Source organism: Globicephala melas, chromosome 1 (assembly GCF_963455315.2).
Source record: "Globicephala melas chromosome 1, mGloMel1.2, whole genome shotgun sequence".
Taxonomy (NCBI): Eukaryota; Metazoa; Chordata; class Mammalia; order Artiodactyla; family Delphinidae; genus Globicephala; species Globicephala melas.
In genome coordinates, this window is record NC_083314.1 from 120,707,060 (window position 1) to 120,731,244 (window position 24,185).

Genomic DNA, 24,185 nt, shown 5'->3' on the forward strand with positions numbered 1-24,185 from the left:
TAATAACTGCAGATGTCATTTATTTAACCACCCATGTGATATGAGTCCTTTATTCATACTATTTCTAACCTTAATTCATCTTGCAAGTCAGTTAACTCCAGCCCCATTTTACAGATGAGGATACTCCAGTTCAGAGGAGTTAAGAAACTTGCCAGGATTCAAACCCTGGTCTTTGTGACTTCAAAGCCAGCCTTTGGGGACTTCCCTGGTGGTCCAGTGGTTAAGAATCCGTGCTTCCACTGCAGGGGGCATGGGTTTGGTCCCTGGTCAGGGAACTAAGATCCTGCATGCCGCGTGGTGTGGCCAAAAAAAAAAAAAAAAAAGCCAGCCTTTGGCCCATGATACCACACTATGTTTTGCTGAATGTCATATTTATCATTGAGTTCCTTGTAGTATCTTCCTAGCACGGGGTTCCTTTGAATATATTAGAAATTGAGCAGGGTTTTTGAATGATACAGGCATGAACAAATGTATGGAACCAGCAGCCCTACCCATCGTTCTTGGTGTCTGAGACCATTCTCAGGGAGGGAGAAAGGGGAAAGAAATCAGGGAAGAGGTTTGCTTCCAAGTGAAAGCAAGCTTAGAAGAAGAAAAGAGAGAAGAAAGAAATCAACATCAAGAGTCTATAAAATAGCTTCTGAAGGGCTTTTACAGCTGGTGAGAGGTTTGGCAACGCTTCTTCCAGCTGGGTTCAATTTTTTTAGTTCATCATTTCACAGGAGCTGCAACAGGTACCTTTAAAAAATGTCTCTGGATCACAGGAAATTTTCTCTTGTCATAAATCTGATATAATAAAAGAATCAAGATAAGAAAGTAGCACAGCACATGTGGTTGCTATAGCATTAATAATACTTCTGGCCAGTGCAGGGGGCAATACTATCCAAATAATAATAATAACAGCCATGCCTGATTAGTGCTTTTTCTCTGCTGGGCACTGTATTGAATGCTTTAATTACCTTTTCTCCCTTAATCTTCACAGCCTACCTAGGAGGTACGTAATATGAGATTCAGTTTTCCAATGTTATAACTGAGGACCTGAGAGTTTCTGTAACTTGTGCAAGGCAAGAGCTGGTTAGAGGCCTACAACCATGATCGGGTTGCCTCTGAGTTTTTAATCACTGGCCTTGTTTTTCTCTGTTGATAAATGGTGCTGTTTTCACTTGTCTGGCCATGTTCATCTCTTTCTCTTTATGTCTCCAATCCAGTATGTGATTAGGGTGTTGGTTTAAATCTATGTTTCATTCAGTAAATATTTATTGAGCATCTACTACATGCCAGACAGTGTTCTAGGAGTTTGGGATATTAGTGATAAAGAAATCACTCAAAATACTTTCCCTCATGGAACTTTTGCTTCAAACATTGCATATTCTTTCTGAAATTTGCATTATTTGAAGAATTCTAATTTACCTTATGAGAGTGTGGAACAACAAAAACAAAAAAAATCAAAATCTGATGTGCAGTTTAAGAGTTAAATTTTGAATCAAGAGACCTAACACTTAAAAGGAAAACAAAGCATGTTTAGGGCAATGTAAAGACTAGAATTCTTTTCTTTTTTTTTTTTTGGCTGCATGGCTTGTGGGATTTTAGTTCCCCGAACAGGGATCGAACCTCGGTCCCTGGCAGTGAGAACACAGAGTCCTAACCACTGGACTGCCAGGGAATTCCTGTAGAATACTTAAAAGATGTAACCTAGGATTAACTGCAAAGATGCGAAAAAAGGTTTTCAAGGTGAAAGGTGTTTTTTGGCTTTGTTTTTGCTCCCTCCCCCCATATATGGACTTATGGGCTCCAAGTTGGGTGCTAGAAATAAAATATTGAAGACAACAGTAAAGTGATACAAAAGAAAGTAGACAGTGGAATTATAAAGACAGAATTATAGTTGAAAGATACTAGAATCATAAAGAAGTAGAATTATAAAATAGGGTAATAACTGTCATGATAGGAATCAAAAGGGGTGTTGGAGATCTCATAGGTGGAGGCATCTGTCCCAGACAGAGTGGATTCCCAGAGGAAGCCATCTCGAGTGTAACAGCCCAGCGAGGTCAACGCGGTGGCAAAGATGATCAGGACTGCAGGGAGAGGGAAAAGCTCGGGCAACAGCCCCCAGCTCAAGAGAATGCAGTGAGTGAGCAAGCTACAAGTAGGAGAAAATAATTTGAGCCAACTGAAGTTTCGTATGTTTTTTCTCTTCTCTTCCAGTTTTAAAGCAGAGCTATCATTTCACAGAACATGGAGTAGAGCAGTGCCATTATGGAATTGTCTACCCATACAATTTTAGGAAATTAATTAGTTGGTATTGTTAATAACAAATTTCAGTGTTTTAGAAATTCAGATGGAATTGATGAAATGAAAATGCAGTCAGAAGCTGCAGTCATCCAACATTGCTAATAGAGCCAAGAGGATTGCACCCGAGGCTTTAAGATCTTCTGAGAGAGAGAGGGTTTAGTTGGAAATTACTACTGAATTCAGTTGTAAGGGATCATATAATCTTTTGGGACTTCTGTCAGAATGAATTTATCAAGAACATTTGAACTCTAAAGCCGTGGTAGAAAAACTAAAAATAAATATTATCAAGTATGTATCAAATGATGGCCATGTCTGTATTCACATTTTTAAGCAGAAGTTTCAGGATAGAAGAAAAATCACATTTCCCATTGCATAACAATCTCAATATTTTCAAACTAAATTTTCAGGTAAGAAACAAGATTCTTGGGACTTCCCTGGTGGTCCAGTGCATAAGACTCTGTGCTCCCAATGCAGGGGGCCCAGGTTTGATCCCTGGTCGGGGAACTAGATCCCGCATGCATGCTGCAATTAAGAGCCGGCATGCCGCAACTAAGAAGCAACTAAATTGGGAGATTGGGATTGACATACATACACTATTGATACGATGTATAAAATAATTAACTAATGAGAACCTACTATATAGCACTGGGAACTCTACTCAATGCTCTGGGTGACCTAAATGGGAAGGAAATCCAAAAACGAGGAGATATATGTATACACATTGCTGATTCACTCTGCTGTACAGTAGAAACTAACAATATTGTGAAGCAACTATACTCCAATTCAATTTTTGAAAATAAATAAATTAAAAAAAAAAGAAGCAACTAAGAAGTTCCCATGCCACAACTAAAAATCCCTCATGCTGCAATTAAGACCCGGCTCAGCCAAAATAAATAAATGGATAATAAAATAAGTAAATAAATATTTTAAAAAAGAAACAAGATTCTTAAAAAAAAATCCATTGTTTCTTTTTTTCTTCCCTGATCCTGAATTTGACAGCAATTGTAGAAATTGTTTGAAGCAATACTTAGTATTTTCTGAGAAATCTCTCAAGGTTGCTGACACCTTCAAGTAACCTGTGAATTGGCAACGGTTAGAGGCCAGACCATAGGGGAAAGCATGAATTTTTGAAAGCTTGAGTTTAAAACACTACTGAAAAGCTACTTATCCAATCCGAATGAATGAAGTCTAAACAACGTCTTGTTACCACTAAACTTATTAGAACTAACTCATTCAATGCAACTCATAACTTAATGCATTAATTCAACAAATATTGATATTTTAAAGCACTCTGTGTATCTGGTACTGCTCTGGCTGCACAGTCCCTGCTAAGCTGGTTACTGAAGAGAACAGCTACAACTTATGCACACCCAGGTTTCTTTTCTACAGACGTCCTTTTAAATTCAGGGTTGTTTTGCTACTTCATATAGAAGATCTGAAGGCCAGAAATCAATGTCTTCATTAATATTTGAGTACCCCCTATTAACTAGAAATCTCAAAACAATTGTTTAAAAAGAAATTGATGAATGAGTAGATTTTTAAGTTTATTTGATACTGTGTGCAATTAAATTCCTAAATTAGGGAAGGGGCAATCAACAAGAAATTAGAATGGTTAATACAAAATTTCTTTTATTTCCTCACTCCTTCCCTTGTTGTTCAGCCTTTGATTCAGTCTTTTCTGTCCACCTCTTTCTGTTTCCAATCCTGAACTTGGTAATGGCTAGGACCCCTCACTCAGTAATTTCAAATGTCTGATTACTTCCCTGAATGCGTGGAGTAAGTTCCATAGACTGTCCAGAGTGTTCGGACTTCATTCTGTCCCACGGGAGCTACCATGGAGAAGGCAGAGGCAATTTGCTCCACCTTGCAGCCCTTTGTGCATCCTTCTATCATCATAATGGTCAGATGCTTTGAGGCCACTCGTTTATCCCTCTCTCCCCCTTTCCACCTGAGCTCCTTCAGAGCAGGGGCATGTCTGCATATCTGTCTATGCCTCACCTGCTAGGTCACCACCCTTGGGACTGAGGCTTCCAGAGGCTGGCTAGGTGAGAGGCAGGACGAGAGGGGAGCCAGTCACAGCAGATGAGACAACAGCACGTGCTGAGTCTGAAGGGTGATGCAGGGCAGACCGGAGACGGAAGAGTAATGTCAGAGTGAGACACAAAGTGAGTGAGGCAAGAGTCAGGTTGTACAGTTTAGGATTTATCTGAGAAAGGATAGCAAAGCTCTTGTCTTTACCCAAAATCAGCTAAGTTAGCTGTAACGCCTGGCACATCCAAGGCACTAAATAATTTTAATACCTACCTAACAGGGTTGAGTGATTAAAAGTGGTAAAGATTAAAAGAGGTAAAGAGCTGGCATAGCATTTGATCTAGTATGTTAGTCCTTCTCCATTTCTCCTAGAATTAGATTTCTCAGTCAATAACATCTTGTCATTCCCATTACTATGGGCTTTATCAATATCTTTCCTGACTTTTTTTTTTTTTTTTTTTTTTTGCGGTACGCGGGCCTCTCACTGTTGTGGCCTCTCAGGCCCAGCTCCGCGGCCCGGACCGGGGCACGAACTCGTGTCCCCTGCATCGGCAGGCAGACTCTCAACCACTGCGCCACCAGGGAAGTCCCTTTCCTGACTGTTTTGAGAGGGAGGCTAACTCTTTTCATGGCTGCAAGTCTGGCTCAATCACTTGTTATTAACTGAGTGGACTCTGTGAGACAGAACCTATTTCAAACCTCAGCACCCTCATTTACTGGCTCTGGCATTTATGGTATGTTCCTGAACATCTCTGAACCTGTTCCTTTCATTAAACTTTAAGGACGATTGTGAGACTTGGGTATAAAGTGGATAAAGGTCCTGGAATATTAAAAGTACTTACTGAAATGTAGCTATTACGAAGCACAGACACTTTCTACTCAAACTATTTTGGACAGAATTTGTAGCAAATGTATTTCCCAATATCTTTTTAAACCAAGAAAATGGAATTTTTTTTAAACCTTGTAGTGGTTATCACAGGTTGGTTTATTTAACATTTGTCCTAACACTTTTCCTTTGCTTTCCTCTACATCAGAGGCTGGGAAGATAAATAATTCATTTCCCAGCCTCCCTTGAAGGCAGGGGGAAACCTGTGACCCAGTTCTGACTGATGAGACCTAAGTGTGAGTCAATGAGGGAGAGAGAGGGGATTTATGGGAAAGCTCTTGCTTTCTTGGCAAAGGGTAATAGATATGGTTACCCAGCCTTTTGCCCTAACCTCTTTGTCCTATTTGGAATCCTGGATTTGATGACTAGAGCAGCAGCAGCCATTTTGCTACAATGAAGAAACACGTCAAAGAGGGTGGAACAGAAGGATAGAAGGAGCATGGTTCCTTGATGACACCATTAAGTCACTGTACCAGCCTTAGATCTTCCATCTCTGTACTTATTTTTACACAAGTCAAATAAATCTGTTTGTTTAAGCCGTAGCTATTCAGCTATTCTGTCACTGGTAATCAAACATATCATTAACAGGTACAAACCTTATATTTTTGATTATAACTGACTACTGTGCAGTGGTTTAATGGAACTATGTCCTCATATCTGTAAAATGTATAGGGCTCTCTGCCATGAAAATAAATGGTTCCAAATATATCTATAAGTATTTACTTAATTTATTTACTCAATGAGTTATTTTGAAACAACTATTTGTGGAAAGAATAATTGGAAATTCAATGGACTCTGCTGTCTCTTTGCTTGGATTTTCATGTCACTTTACAATGCTTTAGCTAATCACAATCCTTAGTACATTAGTTTTCTTTTCCCATCCTCTTTTCTTTCAACTTTGGCATGAATGCTGTCCAAATAAATCAAAATAATTAAATTGGTAAAATGTATGTTACATCTCATATGCAGGTGATTTATGCGTGCTATTCTTCCTCGAGCACTTTTTTGGTTACTCCCACATTTGCGGTTGGTTCCAGACGGTTGTAGGTTCTGCCCTATGGAGAAGTAAAACCCTGTGGCACCCACAGTCACCATCCCAGCTTAGGTCCTTATCAAATCCCTTCCAGATGTTTTCACCATTCAATGTTTTACACACAGCTACGAGCTTATATTTCCAGTTGTGTCATTCCCTTGCTCAGAGCCTTTAAAGCTCACCCCTGCCCATAGAATAACCCTTCCTCCTTAGCTGAGCACTTCAGGGCCTTCCTCATTTTGATCTCAGCACATCTGTCCCCCCCTACCTTTCTAATTCTCACTACTTCGTCATATACCCTCCCCACCTTGTGTCTCTTCATGTCTGCTTATAATTTCCTTCCTTTCCATTTCTGGGTTCTCTTCCCCAACCCACAAGTGCCAATGTTTCTAGGAAAGCCTTTCTTAATCTTTCCAGGAGTAAGTCACTTCCCTGACCCTGACTCTTCCTGGCCTATTACAGCTATGTGTGTGACACTTACCCCCTCCTGTACTATATTCAAGTTATTTATGTTTACGTTATTGCCTGCACACAAACTCCTTGAAGGCAGATCTACCTCCATATCATCTTTCTATTCTCTACAGTGCCTGATGCGGTCCCTTTGTTTGACAGGCGATAGGCCCTCAATAAAACTGTTTGAATAGATGACTATAAAAGGACTGTCATAATGGGGAAGATGAATTATAAAACTCCAAGTAGATAAGGATAGGGTTTTGCCTGAAGCAGAACTGCAGCCATGGTTTTACATTTGATTTGTAGAACTGAGCAAGATCAGAAATGATGGGTAGTGTAGATAAAAAAATATACAAGGCCCGGGCTTCCCTGGTGGCACAGTGGTTGAGAGTCCGCCTGCCAGTGCAGGGGACATGGGTTCGTGCCCTGGTCCAGGAAGATCCCACATTGCTGCGGAGCGGCTGGGCCTGTGAGCCATGGCCGCTGAGCCTGCGCGTCCGGAGCCTGTGCTCCGCGACGGGAGGGGCCGCAGCAGTGAGAGGCCCGCATACCGCAAAAAAAAAAAAAAAAAAAAAAAAAACAAGGCCCAATAACTGGCCATTCCCAGTAAAATTTTCTTCTTGTAATGTGTGCTCAGATTAATCAATTTTATGAATTATCTTAATTATTTTACATCTGTTATCTAGTAAAATTACTTTTTGAAAAACCTCTCAGTGTAATGCACCAACAGAATGAATTTTCTCATTTATTCTTTCCAAAGAAACATAAATGAAGCGATTACAGCCGAATAGAGGTGCTTATCAAATGATAAATGCCTGGAGAAAGCAGTAATGGGCTTTCTCTTCAAGATCCAGAGTGCATAAGTGCCCTGTTTCAATGAAGGGACAACATAGCAATCACAGGTGCTGCCTCTGGGGTCAGCGCTCTGCATCTGGGCCAAGGCTCTACTGCTCTTATGGGATGCTGGGCCAGCTACACTTTGGTGTGCTTCAGCTTTCTCATTTACAAAATGGAGATGATAATAATATCAGACTCATGGAGATCTGGTGAGGATTAAGGGCCTACCACATGTGAAGCATTTTGAATAGTACCAAGCACATATTAAGCACTTATAAATTGTTAGCTATTGTTTTTTGACACCATCTATTCGTAATATATTCTTGTAATTTCCTCACTGGTAAGTCTTAAATGCCTGTTCTTTTTCTTTTCTTTTGTCTTCATTTTTATTTTTGGTCACTTAATTTAGCTATAGTGTCTCTATTTAAAAATATCGATCAATTCCTATTAGTTTCATCTGAAACAGAAAGAACTTAGTCCAAGAACTTTACAAAAAATATTATTTTCTTACTCATGTTTCTGATAAGTCTCAGTATAAAATATTAAAATAAATTAAGATCTAATTCTGGAAGTGTGGAATGTTCACTGACACTTTTTTTTTTTTTTAATTTAATCAATCTATTTATTTTTGGCTGTGTTGGGTCTTCATTGCTGTGCACGGGCTTTCTCTAGTTGTAGCGAGCAGGGCCTACTCTTTGTTGCGGTGCGTGGGCTTATTGGGGTGGTCTCTCTCGTTGTGGAGCATGGGCTCTAGGAGCATGGGCTTCAGTAGATGTGGCACATGGGCTCAGCAGTTGTGGCTCGTGGGCTTAGTTGCTCCACGGCATGTGGGATCTTCCTGGACCAGGGCTCGAACCTGTGTCCCCTGCATTGGCAGGCGGATTCTTAACCACTGAGCCACCAGGGAAGCCTTTGCTGACACTATTATCATAATTATTGTTCTGATCAGAGAGCTTCTCCTGGAGAAGTGACCAGCTGAAAATGTGTGTGTGTGTGTGTACATTTTCCTGTCAGGAACTGAAGAGGTGAAACAAGGGTTTACAAGAAGCTGTTAGTGTGACATGACATTCAGCTACCAACTATCTACTAATCTGCTTTATTTTACTTAAAAAAAATTATAAACAAAGACAAGCTATTGTAGAAGGCAGGTCTTAAACTAAAGTATTCTTAGATAATTATTTGTCAATAATAGTTCTTGGAATTGGGATTTTCTTAATGTGAATTTTCCACATGTGTTCACTTGAATATTATCTTGATTTTATCCACACTACTTATTTCATGGTTATCATGTAAGGACCCTAGTTTATACTTTAGCTGATTAAAGAGTAGTGCGTAGAGCTTTTTGGACTCCATTTCATGGGTATTTGTAACAATAAAATCAGCAGAAAAATATCTTATATCCTTTTGGGGATGGAACCATGTTCATTCTTTAAGTTCGTCCTCATTTTTCCTGTAAAGATCTGTATGAAACATCACAATGAGTATATTGCATTTGTTGGTGTGAGAGCTCTTCTCATCAGGCACAGACGATAGGTTCGCCATGTGGTTGGCATTAATTTCCCACTTTGAAAGGAGCTGCATTCTCTGAGCCATTTAGTTTGCTCTCTGACAGTGGAGTATGGATAGGCCTGACACTGAGTGAGCTTTGGGTGTGGAAAAGTTGTGAGTCAGAGTGCTTGCTTGTTACTAAGACAGAACGACAGAATTAGCTGTAAATACAGTATCTGCTTGTTCTCCCTTTTGTTTTGATGCTGTTTAGGAACCAGCATAATTTGCCCCAGAATGTGGATGTTACTTTGCTACAAGTAGGTTGCCACTTTATGAGCAAATAGTGATCTCTCAGTGCTTTTATTTTCCTTTCTATATATAAAAGATCCGAGAATGAAACTGGTATCATAATTGTATTTTCGTTTTTAGAGCCCACAATAATGACAGTTATGAAAGTAATCAGATTCACTTTTCAATTTAGTTCTGGAATTTTAAAGCCAGGATACAAAGGTCTGTGTCACTAGGTAAATTAAATGGGTCCCACTGACTAACCCAGAGATGGTACCCTCCTAAAGTAGGCCATGGTACTTTTTCTAGGGCAGCGCTGTCTTGCCAGCTTTGCACACAGTAGGATTTGATAAATGCCTGTTGCCCAGACAGTGTGATTCCTTATAAGTTGCTCTTAAGTCAAGCCAAAAATGGGTATTTCTCATGTTTCTTTGGGGTGCTTCACATTGAGGCTCTATCAGTATTAGGTTTGATGCCAGAAAGTACTGTCAACTAGATTTAAAATACTTTGAATTTAAAAATTTATTTATTTATTTATTTTTACAGTAGGTCCTTGTTGGTTATCTATTTTATTTTTTTAATATATTTTTTCCTTTGTCTTTTTAAAAATATTTATTTCATTATTTATTTACTTATTTAGGCTGCACCAGGTCTTAGTTGCAGCACGTGGGATCTTCAGTTGTGGCATGCATGTGGAATCTAGTTTCCTGACCAGGGATCGAACCCGGGCCCCCTGCATTGGGAGCGCAGAGACTTATGCTCTGGACCACCAGGGAAGTTGCATGGTTATCTATTTTAAATATAGCAGTGTGTGCATGTCAATCCCAAACTTTCAATCTATCCCTCCCGCTCACTCCCCCCCCCCGTAACCATAAGTTCATTCCCTACATCTGTGAGTCTGTTCTGTTTTGGAAATAATTTCATCTGTATGAAAAAGTACTTTGAATTTAAAACAATTCAGAGGGCCATATATCCGGGTGCATGTATATACCATCATCACCCAAGCAAATATCTTACAGAATACCCCCATAGCCTTTCCTATTTATTAACCTTTGAAAACTTCTCCCTGACTATTTTCTATCTTAGTTACTAAATCCACCAAATAGGAATTAGTGGGGGCTTTTGGTTATGTAACAATGAATGCTTAAACAGCATATAATCAGTGATGTTATATAAAGGAAATATAGCTTCATTATGTTACGTATTACAAATTTATCAACCTCAAGCATTGGGATGCAATAAGAGAATTTTCCTCCTAGTAATTTTAGGAGTATAGGTTTGTCTGAGTAAACTGTTATCGGGTATTTTCATTGCCTTTCTTCTGTTTATGTGGGCTGCTGAATTTACAGAGGGCTTGTGCTGTTTAGATTTCTTTCCTACCACCCCATGCAGTGATGCTAGTGGAGATGGCGATAATTAACCAATGGCTGTGCACTAGGAGTTTAGGAATAAGTGTACTTGTATTTAAAATCTTAGTGTTGATGCCTATGAAAACTGAAGTTAATTAAGAAATAATTATTCAGCAGTTCTGTCTAAATTAACTTTTACTATTTCTGTTTATTTTCTCTCTGGCTAGGAGTGCCTGGTGGGATGGGAATTACATAGTTTCAGTGGTAAATTTGAAATACACCATGGGCGCATTCTCAAATTTGAAGGAAGTCATAGGGGCAGATTAAGCAAATGTAGTGCTAATGGGGTTATCTGGGGGCTCAGGGACAATGCCTAGTGAATCACTAATAGTGTGGTTTTGACAAGGACGTGTTTTCTATGCCAGGGGTTCCCCAGAACTGATGCCAGTTTATGATATGATATTTTGTTATGATAACAAAATGACAAAAATAAGGCAAATGTTGCGAATTTTTCTTATAGTCAAACAGATTTGTTTAGAGACTTTATTTGGAACTACGTTATTCCTAATTTTTTTGTGCTAAAAATATCCCTTTCAAACAATGGCAATAATAGACCTTTTTTTTCCTTTCTAATGCCCTCATTTAGTAAAATTTTTTAAAAAGTCAACTTGGGAAATGCAAATTAAAACAAGATACTACTACAGACCTACTAGGATGGACAAAATCTGGAATACTGACAACACCAAATGTGTTACTGCTGAGAATGCAAAACGGCACAGTCACTTTGGAAGACAGTTCAGCAGTTTCTTTCAAAAGTACACATACTCTTACCAGCAAACATGCTCCTTGGTATTTATTGAAATGAACTGAAAACTTATGTCCGCACAAAAATCTGTACATGGATATTTACAGCAGCTTTATTCATAATTGCAAAAACGTGGAAGCCACCAAGATGCCCTTCAGTAGGTGAATAGATAAACTGTGGTATATCCAGACAATGGAATGTTATTTAGTGCTCCAAAAAAATGAGCTATCAAGCCATTGGAGGAAACTAAAATGAAAGAAGCCAATCTGAAAAGGCTATATAGATTCCAACCATATGACATTTTGGAAAAGGTAAAACTATGAAGACAGTAAAAAGATCAGTGGTTGCCAGGAGCCAGGCTGGGGGATGTGGATGGGTGAGGGATGAACAAGCAGAGCACAGAGATATTTAAGGGCAGTGAAAATACTCTATATGATATTGTAATGATGGGTACGTGTCACTGTACATTTGTCCAAAAGCATAGCATGCACCACACCAAGTGTGAACCCTAAGGTAAACTATGAACTTTGAGAGATTATGATGTGTCAATATAGGTCCATTAACTGTAACAAATATAACACTCTGGTGGAGGATGTTGATAATGGGGGAGCCCATGCATGTGTAGGGGCAGGAAGAATACAAGAAATCACTGTATCCTCCTTTCAGTTTTGCTGTGGGCCTAAAACAGCTCTAAAAAAATAAAGTCTTTAAAAAAAAACCAACTTCATCTTAGCCCCATTAAAATTTTTTTCCCGATCTATTAATTACTGAAATTAGGGAATCACTGGCCTATGTGGCCTTGTTATATGCTAAGATGGTTTATAATTAGTCCCTCACCTGCTTCCCTAGGAAAATTGGTGTTGGTGAACAAGAAATAATCCTGTCTTAACATCTTTCACATTTCCTGGCTGAAGAGATCCAGTCAGTTAAGCAGAGTATTAGTTAGTAGGCCTCTTCATACATCCTATGACTCTAGCTTACTTCTCATTTTTAAGTTATGCTTCTCTTGCTTCCTCCTATAAAAAGTCCAGAAGAAAAATGACCATCAGCTTACTTCACAGTCTAAAACTAAATGTGGACCTTCACTGATTGTCATCCACATTAGGTAGCATTTGTTCAATGCACATGAGTGTGCAACCATTTCCCTGGTAAGTTGAGTGTTGTTTCAGCTGAGTGGAATATCCAATGGCACATACATTCTGGAAAATAATAACATAAACACTACATCTTACCCTATTATTTTTCAAGCATCTAAAAAGACCCTTTTCTTAAAAATATAAACAAAACAGCATATATTTTTTAAAGAGTTCATCAAGCTTGTAAAGACTTGAACTGTTTCAACTAATAATATTTCTTTTTTTTTTTCTTGGCCATGCTGCACGGCTTGTGGAATTTTAAGTTCCCTGACCAGGGATCGAACAAGGGCCCTCCACAGTGAGAGCACAAGAGTATTAACCACTGGACCACCAGGGAATTCCCACTATTTCTTTAAAAAGTGTTCCACCTTGTGAAGATGACTAAAACAAAAGCTAAATAAAATAAAATAAAGATAAAAAATTATCTCTAAGCAGACACATTATTGGGGTTTTTATACAGTTTCACGAAATCCAAGAGCTCCAAAATGTCATGAGACATAGTTTTACTCAGTAAGACCAAATAAGTAGCTTTCCTAGTCCCAGGAATACTAAAACAAACTTCAAAGAAAAACTTCTGATAAACTTTGGGAAGTCACAGCATCCTAATCTTTAATTAGGAGCAAAAAGCTGTAAAAGACATGATGAGAATTCATACTTGCATGGATGACTGTATACAGACAACTATTAGAAAAGAATAAAAGTGAAGCAGTCCATGTGATGGGAACCATGTCAATAAGATACAGTATTCAGGCAACAGCCTGTTTTTCTGGCTATTTTGATTAGGTTTTGTCTTCAAACTGGATTTGTTCTTCAGTCAAATCTGCCAACCGATACAGTTAATGTTGAAGTGAAAAAGAAAAAGGAATGGGCTGACCTCTGTTACAGTTCAGCTACCATATTGACACATACCCATTATATAGCTTGATTACACGGGTGATAAAGAAGTCAAAGAAAACACTGGGACAATTTTCTAACTGATTAACAGACACTTTTAAAGAAAAAAAAGAGAATTTGGGGAAAAGTTTTTAAAATCTAAATTCTTCATTTTGCACTTATCTATGGGAGAAAAGGGAACAGAGTACCCTCCAAGAGCACGGATTTGTTAGTGGTAATTGTAGGTTCCAAAAATGGTCATTAGAGGTGGAAGGAAGAAAAAGGAGGAAATACGAAAATTACAAAATAGTTTCAATCACTTATATTTCACTTACAACAGTCCTGGCACCGTTCTAAGCACTTGATATCCACTTACTCCACACAATTACACTGAGGTAGGACCGATAATCATACCCACTGCATGGGTCGGGCATCTGAGTCACAGACAAGATAAGTAACCTTCAGGAGGTCACACGGGTGGTAGGTGATGCAGCAGGAATCTGGACCAGGCAATGTGGCTACATGGTGCATCCGAACCACGACCTCTGTGCTGCCATCGTCTGCCAGGCTACACGCATTGTCTCATTTCACCCATACAACATTATGCGGTCGGTAACATCATCTCCAAGTTATAGATAGAGACTGAGTCCTAGAGCACCATGAATTTATTAAACGGCAGTGGAGCTGAGATTCCAGGTGAAGGGTTTCAGACTCTAAATCCCTAGGGAAGGGGAGCCCCAAGATAATGTTTCTCACCTGGACTGAGAGGTATGTGGTCTCTGTGGTCTTTAAGAACCTCACACCAAAATCAATGATGAATCCTACTCGCGGGCGGAGAGAGTCTGTTCTACGCACTACGGGGCATTCCTGTAGTGCACGACATATGTGTGAGGACCCCCTGTACATTCTCCTTTACAGCAGTCATCACACTTGATAACTCATTGTTTAATATCTGTTTCCCCATAGACTGCAAGCTCTGTTCATTTACTGGCAACGTACTGTGTACCAGAGAGGCACTGTTCTAGGAGTTTGAAGTGTGTCAGGAAATAAAATAAAGATCCTTACCTTTTGTTTATTTAGCATTGCACCCCTAGCACCTAGCAGAGGGTCTGGCACCCACTGGTTCTCAATAAATATTTACTGAATGAATAAATGAATCAATTAGGAGGGGCAGGTAGAAGCAAAAGAAAAAAATTACAGAGAAAAGGAAATATTTGGGTTTAATCTATTAACTCCCAGATTTTTATTAAAATCTTAATATGTTTTTGATTAATCAGGATAACCGTTTTAATAATTTAATGCATCTTTAAAAGCAGAAATGCTACCAAGTATATTTTAATTCCCAGAGCGACCTATGATCCAGGTTCTGAAGGAGGACATGTGCTTCAGGACACTGCACTCACTCTTTTGTCAGACTAAAATTTCCAGTGACATTTCCCAGAGCTTAGCCTGTGTTTGTGTTCGATTTTCAAAAGGTGACTTTTGAAAGTCACCTTTCAAGTCACCTTCTGCAAGTCTTCTCCCAGTAATTAGAGGCATTTATCTTAAAGCTCATCGGGGTTTAGCAGGGAGGTTACAGGCTGTCATCCGCATTGTTATTGACGCCCACAATTAGAGGCAATGGCATTTCACCTCCATGCAAAATATTAGTAGATTAACAGTCCCCACTCTGCATTCATTTGGGAAATATCTTCTGCTTGTGATGATGAACGTGACAAGCAGGGAGTAATCAGAGACACTCTGGTAATACCTTTAAGCCTTGCAAACATCAGTTAAAACTCTGGCTCTGCAGCTTGCAGTTGGGCTTTTGTCTGTAGGGTAAATTTCTATTTTTATGACACGACACAGAAGTCAGCATTGCTAATTTCCAGGAGAAACAAGCAACAACCCCAACAAAAAAGAGCCAGAGAAACATCCACCCTGATTTTCTTGAATCTTTCATGTCACTCAATGTCTCTTTTAGACCATAAATGGACTCTGGCATTGTGGACAACTTTCATGTCAGATTTATAATTCTCTGACATGACAACTTTGACTCAAAGGGCAAATTCTAATAAATATTTCTTTATAGTGATAAAAAGACTGCAAAGAGATTATTATTCAAATGTCGTTGACTGTCTCTTTCAATCTAAGGGCACTTTAGGCTAATGAAGAGATTTTTAACACAGTAAATTGTTAGGTCATAGGAGCTCTGTGGATGGGCTTCAGTAGATTTACCTAAAATTTATGGAAAGCATCTTATGTGCATTTTATTGGGATGGGCATGTATCCCTTTCATCAGATTCTGCACAGCTTGTAGCCCCACTAGACAAGAATCTCTGGTCTCGTGAGAAGAGCTAAGGGCTGAAAGGAGGGTTATGCCAAAGTCTGCTACCACCACGGAGCACCCCAAGCTGCTTTGGTTTTAGTGTCTTCTGCAAAATGCCTCAGCTGGCCAACGATCCTCTGTCTCCTCTATTCCATAATTGAATTTCTGATGTGTGGGGACCGTAAATTTAGCTAAGTTTTCACCTTCAGCTTCCTGTATTCTAATAACTGTACTAACCAGTGATTCAGCTTCATCCTTCTTTGGCACATTCAGTATCATTAACCACAAAACAAACTATTTATGAACAAAGTTAATATTTGCATTGTATCGATGGAGCAGAAAGATCGATGCCTTCCATTTTGAGACAATATCACTTCTTTATGACAAGTCAAATGCTTAATAACTTTTTGGGCCATCAAAATCTCATTTTTTTATGTGGTAACCTATGATAAAGTCTAACTTACAATTTAAGTCTAATATAACACTGTATCAATTCTGTTTATAAGCCTATCAATTTTATTAGGTTTTCAAAGACAGAAGAGTTGAGAAACTGGGCCAATATTGCTTAAAATGATCAAAAAATTATTTAAAAATACTTTAAAATTTGTGGGCCACAGAATTCTAGCCAAGGTTAAAATTTATCATTTTTTGTAAAATCAATTAAACTAAAGTGAAAGTGCTTTTACCATCACGGCTTAATAAAGGCAAATCAGGTCAAAATTACCAATTATTTTTCATTGGATCTCCACCCAAGAAAAGTCACTTTTTTAAGGTAAAAGTTATTTCTAAATGAGAAGAACATAGGATAATTAGAAATCTGAAAGATCACTCTTGTACTAGACATGTAAATTATATCTAACTTACTGTCATGATGAGCCCCTTTTCCTGGAAGTATTTAACCAATGGAGCAGCGTTCTGCTTGAAGTTCATTAGTCTCCTTTGGGTAGCTTTCAAATTGTCATCAGGCCGCCCCTGTTGCTCTGCGCGCCTCAGTAATCTTTCTTTGAGCCTCTGATTGGTACAGGCCAGGAACACCACCAAGTCAGGAGTACAGATCTGTGGAGAGCATCAAACAAGTAGACAGGCATTCAACATACCAACCAATGTGAGTGTGGGCAGTGGCATTTCTCTCTTCTGGGTCTGTGGAGACTGCCATATTTTTGACCCTCTATGTTTTTGCCAGCATATTTCCAGGGCTACGGCTCCACACAAGGCCAGGAGGAGCTATTGCTATTACAGTCCATGTAAATGGTATACTTCAACTCACAGAGTCGTGTACAGTGGCCCTCCAAATTTCTGGAAAATACTTTTTGCCTATTCTCAAATAAGTTTTCAAATTTCAAGTTAAGATCAATATAGGCCAAACTCTGCCAAAGGTAGATGTGACCTGTTTAGAGGGGAAATGACTATTGAGCTACAGATATTCTCTACAGTAAACAAGTACTGCTGCTATTATTACTATGTGCTGCCCTTTTAAAAGTATGTACTGTATGCCAGGCCCAGTGCTAAGTTATTTCCTTATGCTGTTGCTAAACTTTACAACAATCTGCAAGGTAAATATTATCTCCATTTTAAAGATGAGCAAACTGAGGCTCTGAGAAATTAAGTACTTGTCTGAGGTCACATGGTCAGTAAGGTCAAAGGTGATACTTGAACCCAGGTCTGTCTGGTCTACGGTCTGTGTTCCCTCCACTATTACAAAGAATCAAATGGCTCAAAGGCCTTCATAAATTTCTGAAAATACCAAGGAATAACATGAAAAGAACCTATGAACTAAACAGTTTTTATTTAACTCAATTAGAACTAGTAATGTATGTAAAAGATAACGTGATCATTTAAAGTGAATGTATTTTCTTGTTGAAAATGGGACAAGAAAAAGAGGCAGTTTTGCATAGCGCTTTAAAGAAATGATCTCCAAAAATTTTTTATTGTATCCTCACATTAGTAAATTATTTGAGCATCTACCTCAATAAATATATACCTATTAAATTATAAATTATGCATGAAGGTATGATAGCCATGTACTACCATACTAATATATTGTATATATTACATACGTACATACATATGTACGTATGTAATATATTGTATAATAGTATGTATGTTGTAAAATACACACAAAAATACAATTTTTAAAGGATGACATATGATAATCGTAATTTTAACATTTTCTTCCCACACTACAGTGGTTTGCCTTGTGCACTCTTGAGACCACTGGTTAGAAAATGGACCCTGGAGTCTGGGAAACATGGATTACTGTTCTTGCCCTAGGATTTATCAGCTGAGCTATGGGCATATGGCTTAACTTTACTAAGCCTCCATATCTTCATCTGTCAAAAGAGATACATGAACCTCCTCCCTGAGTTATTATAAAGATTAAATAAAATCAGCACAAACTTGATCAATGGTAGGTGCTCAACAAATTTTAGCCATGTTTAATATCTCTTGGTTGTCATGATTCTATATTGTCCTGGTTCTCATTTAACTTTTTGTTCTGTATTTTTTTTTCTCTTTGCTCAAATTTTTTTCCTTAAAAATGTAACACAAATAATGATGTTTATGAGCCTTAGATAATGTTTTCTTTTGTTTTTCCCTCTCCAGGTTCTTATTCTCTCAGCTCCCTTCCACTGTTCTGGTTTCAACCACCTATCTTTTGTTGATGGATTCCAAATGTACATTTTCAGCACTGACTTTCAACAGCACTTATATCCTATATGATCAAATGCTTATATGACGGCTCTACCTGAAAGTCTTGATTTTTTTTAAGTTTTTTTGATGTGGATCATTTTTAAAGTCTTTACTGATTTTTTTACAATATCGCTTCTGTTTTTATGTTTTGGTTTTTTGGCCGTGAGGCATGTGGGATCTTAGCTCCCCAACCAGGGATTGAACCCACACCCCCTGCACTGGAAGGCGAAGCCTTAACCACTGGACTGCCAGGGAAGTCCCTGAAAGTCTTAATATTTATTACGTGTGACTCAGCAAGGCCAAATCAGTTCCAGCACGTTTTTACCTGAATGAAATTCCCATCTTGCTTATATATGTATTTATTTATTTATTTATTTTTATGGTAGCAACACTACTTTCCTGAATCTCTCAACTAGAAGTCTTTTTTAAAACTTTTTTTTAATTGAATGAAAGATTATTCTTTTTTTTTTTTTTTTTTTTTTTTGCGGTACGCGGGCCTCTCACTGCTGTGGCCTCTCCCGCTGCTAAGCACAGGCTCCTGACGCGCAGGCTCAGCGGCCACGGCTCACGGGCCCAGCCGCTCCGCGGCACGCGGGATCCTCCCGGACCGGGGCACGAACCCGCGTCCCCTGCATCGGCAACCGGACTCCCAACCATTGCGCCACCAGGGAAGCCCCAAGATTATTCTTTTAAAAAAATAAATTTATTTATGTATTTTTGGCTGCGTTGGGTCTTTGTTGCTGTGCGCTGGCTTTCTCTAGTTGCGGTGAGTAGGTACGGGAGCTACTCTTCGCTCTGAGGCGTAGGCTTCTCATTGCAGTTGCGGAGCACGGGCTCTAGGCACACGGGCTTCAGTAGTTGTGGCTTGTGGGCTCTAGAGAGCAGGCTTAGTATTTGTGGTGCTCAGGCTTAGTTGCTCTGTGGCATGTGGGATCTTCCCGGACCAGGGCTCGAACCTGTGTTCCCTGCATTGGCAGGTGGATTCTTAACCACTGTGCCACCAAGGAAGCCCTGAATGAAAGATTCTTTAAATTCTATAGTGTTTTACAATTTTCAAAAGTTTCACAAATGTGATTTCATATAATCCCATAATAACTCCTTTTAAAATTCCCTACTCTTATATTGCCCCTCCCCCCTTCCCCCTGGTAACCACTAGTTTGTTCTCTATATCTGTGAGTCTGCTTCTTTTTTGTTTTATTCCCTAGTTTGTTGTATTTTTAAGATTCCACATATAAGTGATATCATATAGCATTTACCTTTCTCTGTCTGACTTATTTCACTTAGCATAATGCCCTCCAAGTCTATCCATGTTGCTGCAAGTGGCATATACACCACATCTTCATCCATTCATCTGCTGACGGACATTTAGGTTACTTCCCTACCTTGGCAACTATAAATAACGCTGCTATGAACATTGTATCTTTTTTAATTCTCAGCTAGAAATCTTAATATCATTTATAACCCTTATCAAAACTTCACTCTCTCAGAGCTATCACCATGGACTGTGGAGTTTGGTCTTGAAACACTATTCAGATTCCCCTTCCCCCAGTTCCCACTGCCACTGTGTAAGCACAGGCACATACTTGCATAAGTGATTAAGAGCATGAATTTTAGAATCAGATCATCCTGATTTTATATCTAGAATCTGCTATTATATCTAGAACCTTTTGCCAAGGAATCTGCCCCAGTCCTTGGGCAAAAGGTTCAATATCTCTGAACTTCAGTTTTCTCAACTATTTTTCCCTTCCCATCTCAGTAGTTTAATATGTCCCATAAAACACTTTTAAGTAGCTTTTGAGAACCCTTAACAATTTAAAAATCACTTTGTAATTTTTGTGTGATATATGGTAAAGAGATTATCTGAAGTTAAAACTTTTATACTATCAAATATTATAATGCAAAATTCAAATTAAATAAAATCCTTGGTAATATTCAGTCTTACCCAACATAACAAATGACATCCTTTTAAATTTACTTTGAATAGCATATAAGGGAGAAGACAATTTTTGACAAATAAATTAAAATGACAGGGCTTCCCTGGTGGTGCAGTGGTTAAGAATCTGCCGGCCAATGCAGGAGACACGGGTTTGAGCCCTGGTCTGGGAAGATCCCACATGCCGTGGAGCAACTAAGCCCGTGTGCCACAACTGCTGAGCCCATGCACCACAACTACTGAAGGCCGCGCGCCTAGAGCCCATGCTCCTCAACAAGAGAAGCTACCACAATAGAAGCCCTCGTATCACAAGAAAGAGTAGCCGCTGCTGGCCGCAACTAGAGAAAGCCCGTGCGAAGCAGCAAAGACCCAACACAGCCAAAAATAAATAAATAAAAATAAATTTATTTAAAAAAATTAAAATGACATTATATTGTTCTTGGTTTGGTCATATTGTATATTAAAATATGGAAAAAACTTCAACTACTAGCTCAGTGTTGAATGCAGGCAAAACCTGCATTTAGAAATTCTTGCATTTTGCGTTTAAACAAATTAAATGCTATACTTTAATACATTTTGTGTTTTGTTTCAGACTGCAATGTATGTGCTTCTCCCTACTTAACACAATGAGGTTATGGGGAGACTTAAATATGTAATCATCACTATGTTTTTTCTTTTAGAATTGGCTTTTGAAATTAGCTTGAAATTTATAAAAGACTTTTTTACATTTTGATAAAACTGCATTTTGTTTATTTTAATTAATAGACTTTAAAAAAAGCAGTTATAAGTTTATAGGAAACGAGTAGAATATCTAAGGTATTTGTTGTTGCTGTTGTTTCTTTAATTTCTCCCAATACTTTTTATTGCAGAGCTCTGTAGTTTTCTATGTAATGTTCTTGCCCATTTAAAAATTATTCCTACCTATTTGATATTTATTTTTATTTTTTAACATATTTTTTATATCTAAGATTTTTGATCAATGAATGCAACTTCAGGTCTGATATAGATGACTTTGAAGTGAATCTGCAAAGCTATTTAATTTTATAATTGTAATTAACTTGCTGTCTTTTCTTGGTATAAACTAAACAGCATATAACCAGTGATACAAAAAATTAAAACGTGGAACAGGCGAGACCTCCATGGTAGCTGGGATAACCGGCTGACTGCTCAACAGTGATCTCAGCCACAAGCATGCTCACCTGATTCCTAGTCACCCCCGCATATGCCCACTCATTAGGACCCTCGTTCTCCAACAGTACTCAATTTTAAAAGAAAAAATTTAATTGTTTATGTTTTTTTCCCAAAAAATGTAAAATAGAAGTAGACACCATTCTTTCCGAGAAGATGTGAAGCACCTAGAAAGTTTTCATGAAATTCACTCATGAAACATTGAAAAGTATCACCAAACGAAGTGGATCCTTGGCATACCTTTTCTTAGCCTATGTTCTCAAAATGTATTTGCCGATTGAATGAATGAGTGAGTAAGTAAAAGATGAGAACAAAGACCAAGATACCACTTTTGTCTACATGGAAGTAAACTTCCCAATTGCTGATATTTTTTCTGCCATTGGATCAACTAAATCAATCTTTTTTTCCCTGTCATTATATGCACAAGTCAATCTTCTTCTATCCATTTTCTCAAAGTCCCTTATCTGAATGATTACTCTGTTAAAAAGAACCTATGACCATCTTTGATTAGCAAAGATGTATTATTCACAGTATCAGACTACTAAGTGAGCTTATTTTAGTGAGCTCTCTTCTTAACTGTCAGTGCTTTTGACTGCCATATTCTTTATGAAGACATGTTCAAAGGCCTACACTCCATAGTTCAGATCACTGTCAGAAACCAAGAAGCAAAGTATGAAAAAAAAAAAAAACCCACAAAGAGAGAAGATCACAGTTGGAACAAAAACTGGAATCACAGAAATAAGAGATGAGAAAATCTTGGAGGTTATCTAGCCGAAATTAATGCCAAACCTGTAATCATCTCTACAATCTCTTGACAAGTGATTTTTAAACTTGAACCTTTAAACTTGAATGTTCTTTGTGAGCATTTCTTGTGATGCCTCACTACTTTTGAGGCAGCCCCTTTCATTACTGGATAACTCTAATAACTGGGAAGTTCTTTCTAATACTGGGCTAAAATTTTCTTTCTTAATTCTGCCTATAGGGAAAATGTAAAAGAAATCATTTCTTTCACCCATTAAGCATTTATTGAATATACACCATTATTGCAGAGGCTAGACTAGATCAAAAAGGGAAAAAGGATAGATACCTGGACTTCACTATCATTTAACATGCAGATAATTTCTGGGCAAAGCTCTTAATGGACTATGGGGCTGAGGGGACAAAAACTGGAATATGGGGCCTACCATGGAGGAAGAGCTCTAGAAACTACTACTGCTGCTCCCAACTTAGGTTCCTGGTTGGAATCCTAAAGGGCTATACCATCAGAGTTTGTGTGAATCAGCCTTCACAGGACTAAATTCCATTTAGAATCATCCCATATCCTCATTATACTAAATGTGTTAATAGCCAATTAGGCATTGAAAACAGAATTAGTGAACTAAAAGTTCAGGAGAAAATATCCAGACTGAAGCAAGGGGGAGAGAGGGGTAGGAAAAGTACAGAAAAGAGCAACAGAGACATATGAGACAATGCTTAGAAAATTCTAGAAGAAGAAGAGAGAAAATGAAGAAGCAGTGTTTGAAAATGTAATAGCTAAGAATTTTCCAAACTCATAAATAATATCAAGTCCCAGATTCAAGAAGCAATATAAAAACCAAGAAGAAAAAACTCAGATCTAAGCACATCATAGTAAAACTGCTGAAAGCCTAGACAGATACACACAAAAAAATCTTTAAAGCAGCCAGAAAAAAGAAATGATAGATTACCTTCAGAGGAGCAATAACAAGACAGTTAAATTTGCCAAAGAAACAATGAAAGCCAGAAAACGATGAAATGACATCTTTAAAGTGCCAATAAAAAATAACTGCCCATCTAGGTTTCAACATCCAGTCAAAATATCTTTCAAAAACTAAAAGTAAATACAGATATTTTCAAACAAACAAACACGGAGAGAATTCTCATCAGAAATTCTACTCTAATGGAAATATTAAAGAATATTCTTCTGGTAGAAGAAAAATGATCCAAGATAGAAATCTGGCCCAGAGGAATGAATGAAGAGCAATGAAATGATAACTCTGTGGGTGAACCTAAATGAAGATTGACCATATAAAAAATATTAAAAGTATCTTGTGGTACTTAAAACAGAGATGAGTCATGAGGCAGGTAAATGAAGTTCAACCTTTCTAAGGTCTTGCTTAGGAAGTGGTAAAAATACTGATTTCTATGAGACATGAATAAGTTAATGATGCATGTCATAATCTGTAGAACAGGAATCAGCGGACTTTTTTTGTGAAGGGTCAGACAGCAAACATTTTAGGTTTTTCAGACCATGTGGTCTTGTAGCATCAAAGCAGCCATAGGCAGGAAAGCAGGAGTGGGGACTGGGGAGAATGCAGAGGAGGGGTCAAACCAGTGCAAAGGTGCAGTGTCGGGTTAGTCACTGTGATGGAGACTGGGATGCCATGCTGCTGGCTCTTCTAAAGGGACATGTGTGAGGAGCCTCTATTTATCAGAGCCTGTCCCCTGCTGGTCAAAAGTACCCCCTTGGCACACTGCCTCCTTCACACTTTCACAATGTGTATATCTCAGGGCAGGAAGTCAGTGAGTTGCTGTCCTGGGCAGCATTACATGGGTACAAAACTGGTCACAGCAGCAAAGGTCAA

General features: G+C 38.4%; 1 protein-coding gene across 3 annotated transcripts in view; it reads right to left on the reverse strand.

Moving 5' to 3' along the window:
• AK5 (adenylate kinase 5) overlaps window positions 1-24,185 on the reverse strand; it is a 239,190-nt gene that overhangs the window by 172,530 nt on the left and 42,475 nt on the right. For all 3 annotated transcript variants that reach the window (XM_060304067.1, XM_030865986.2, XM_030865985.2), the window contains one exon: window positions 16,638-16,829. In XM_060304067.1, coding sequence (XP_060160050.1) covers window positions 16,638-16,829 — 192 coding nt within the window. The remainder of the gene's footprint in view (window positions 1-16,637; window positions 16,830-24,185) is intronic.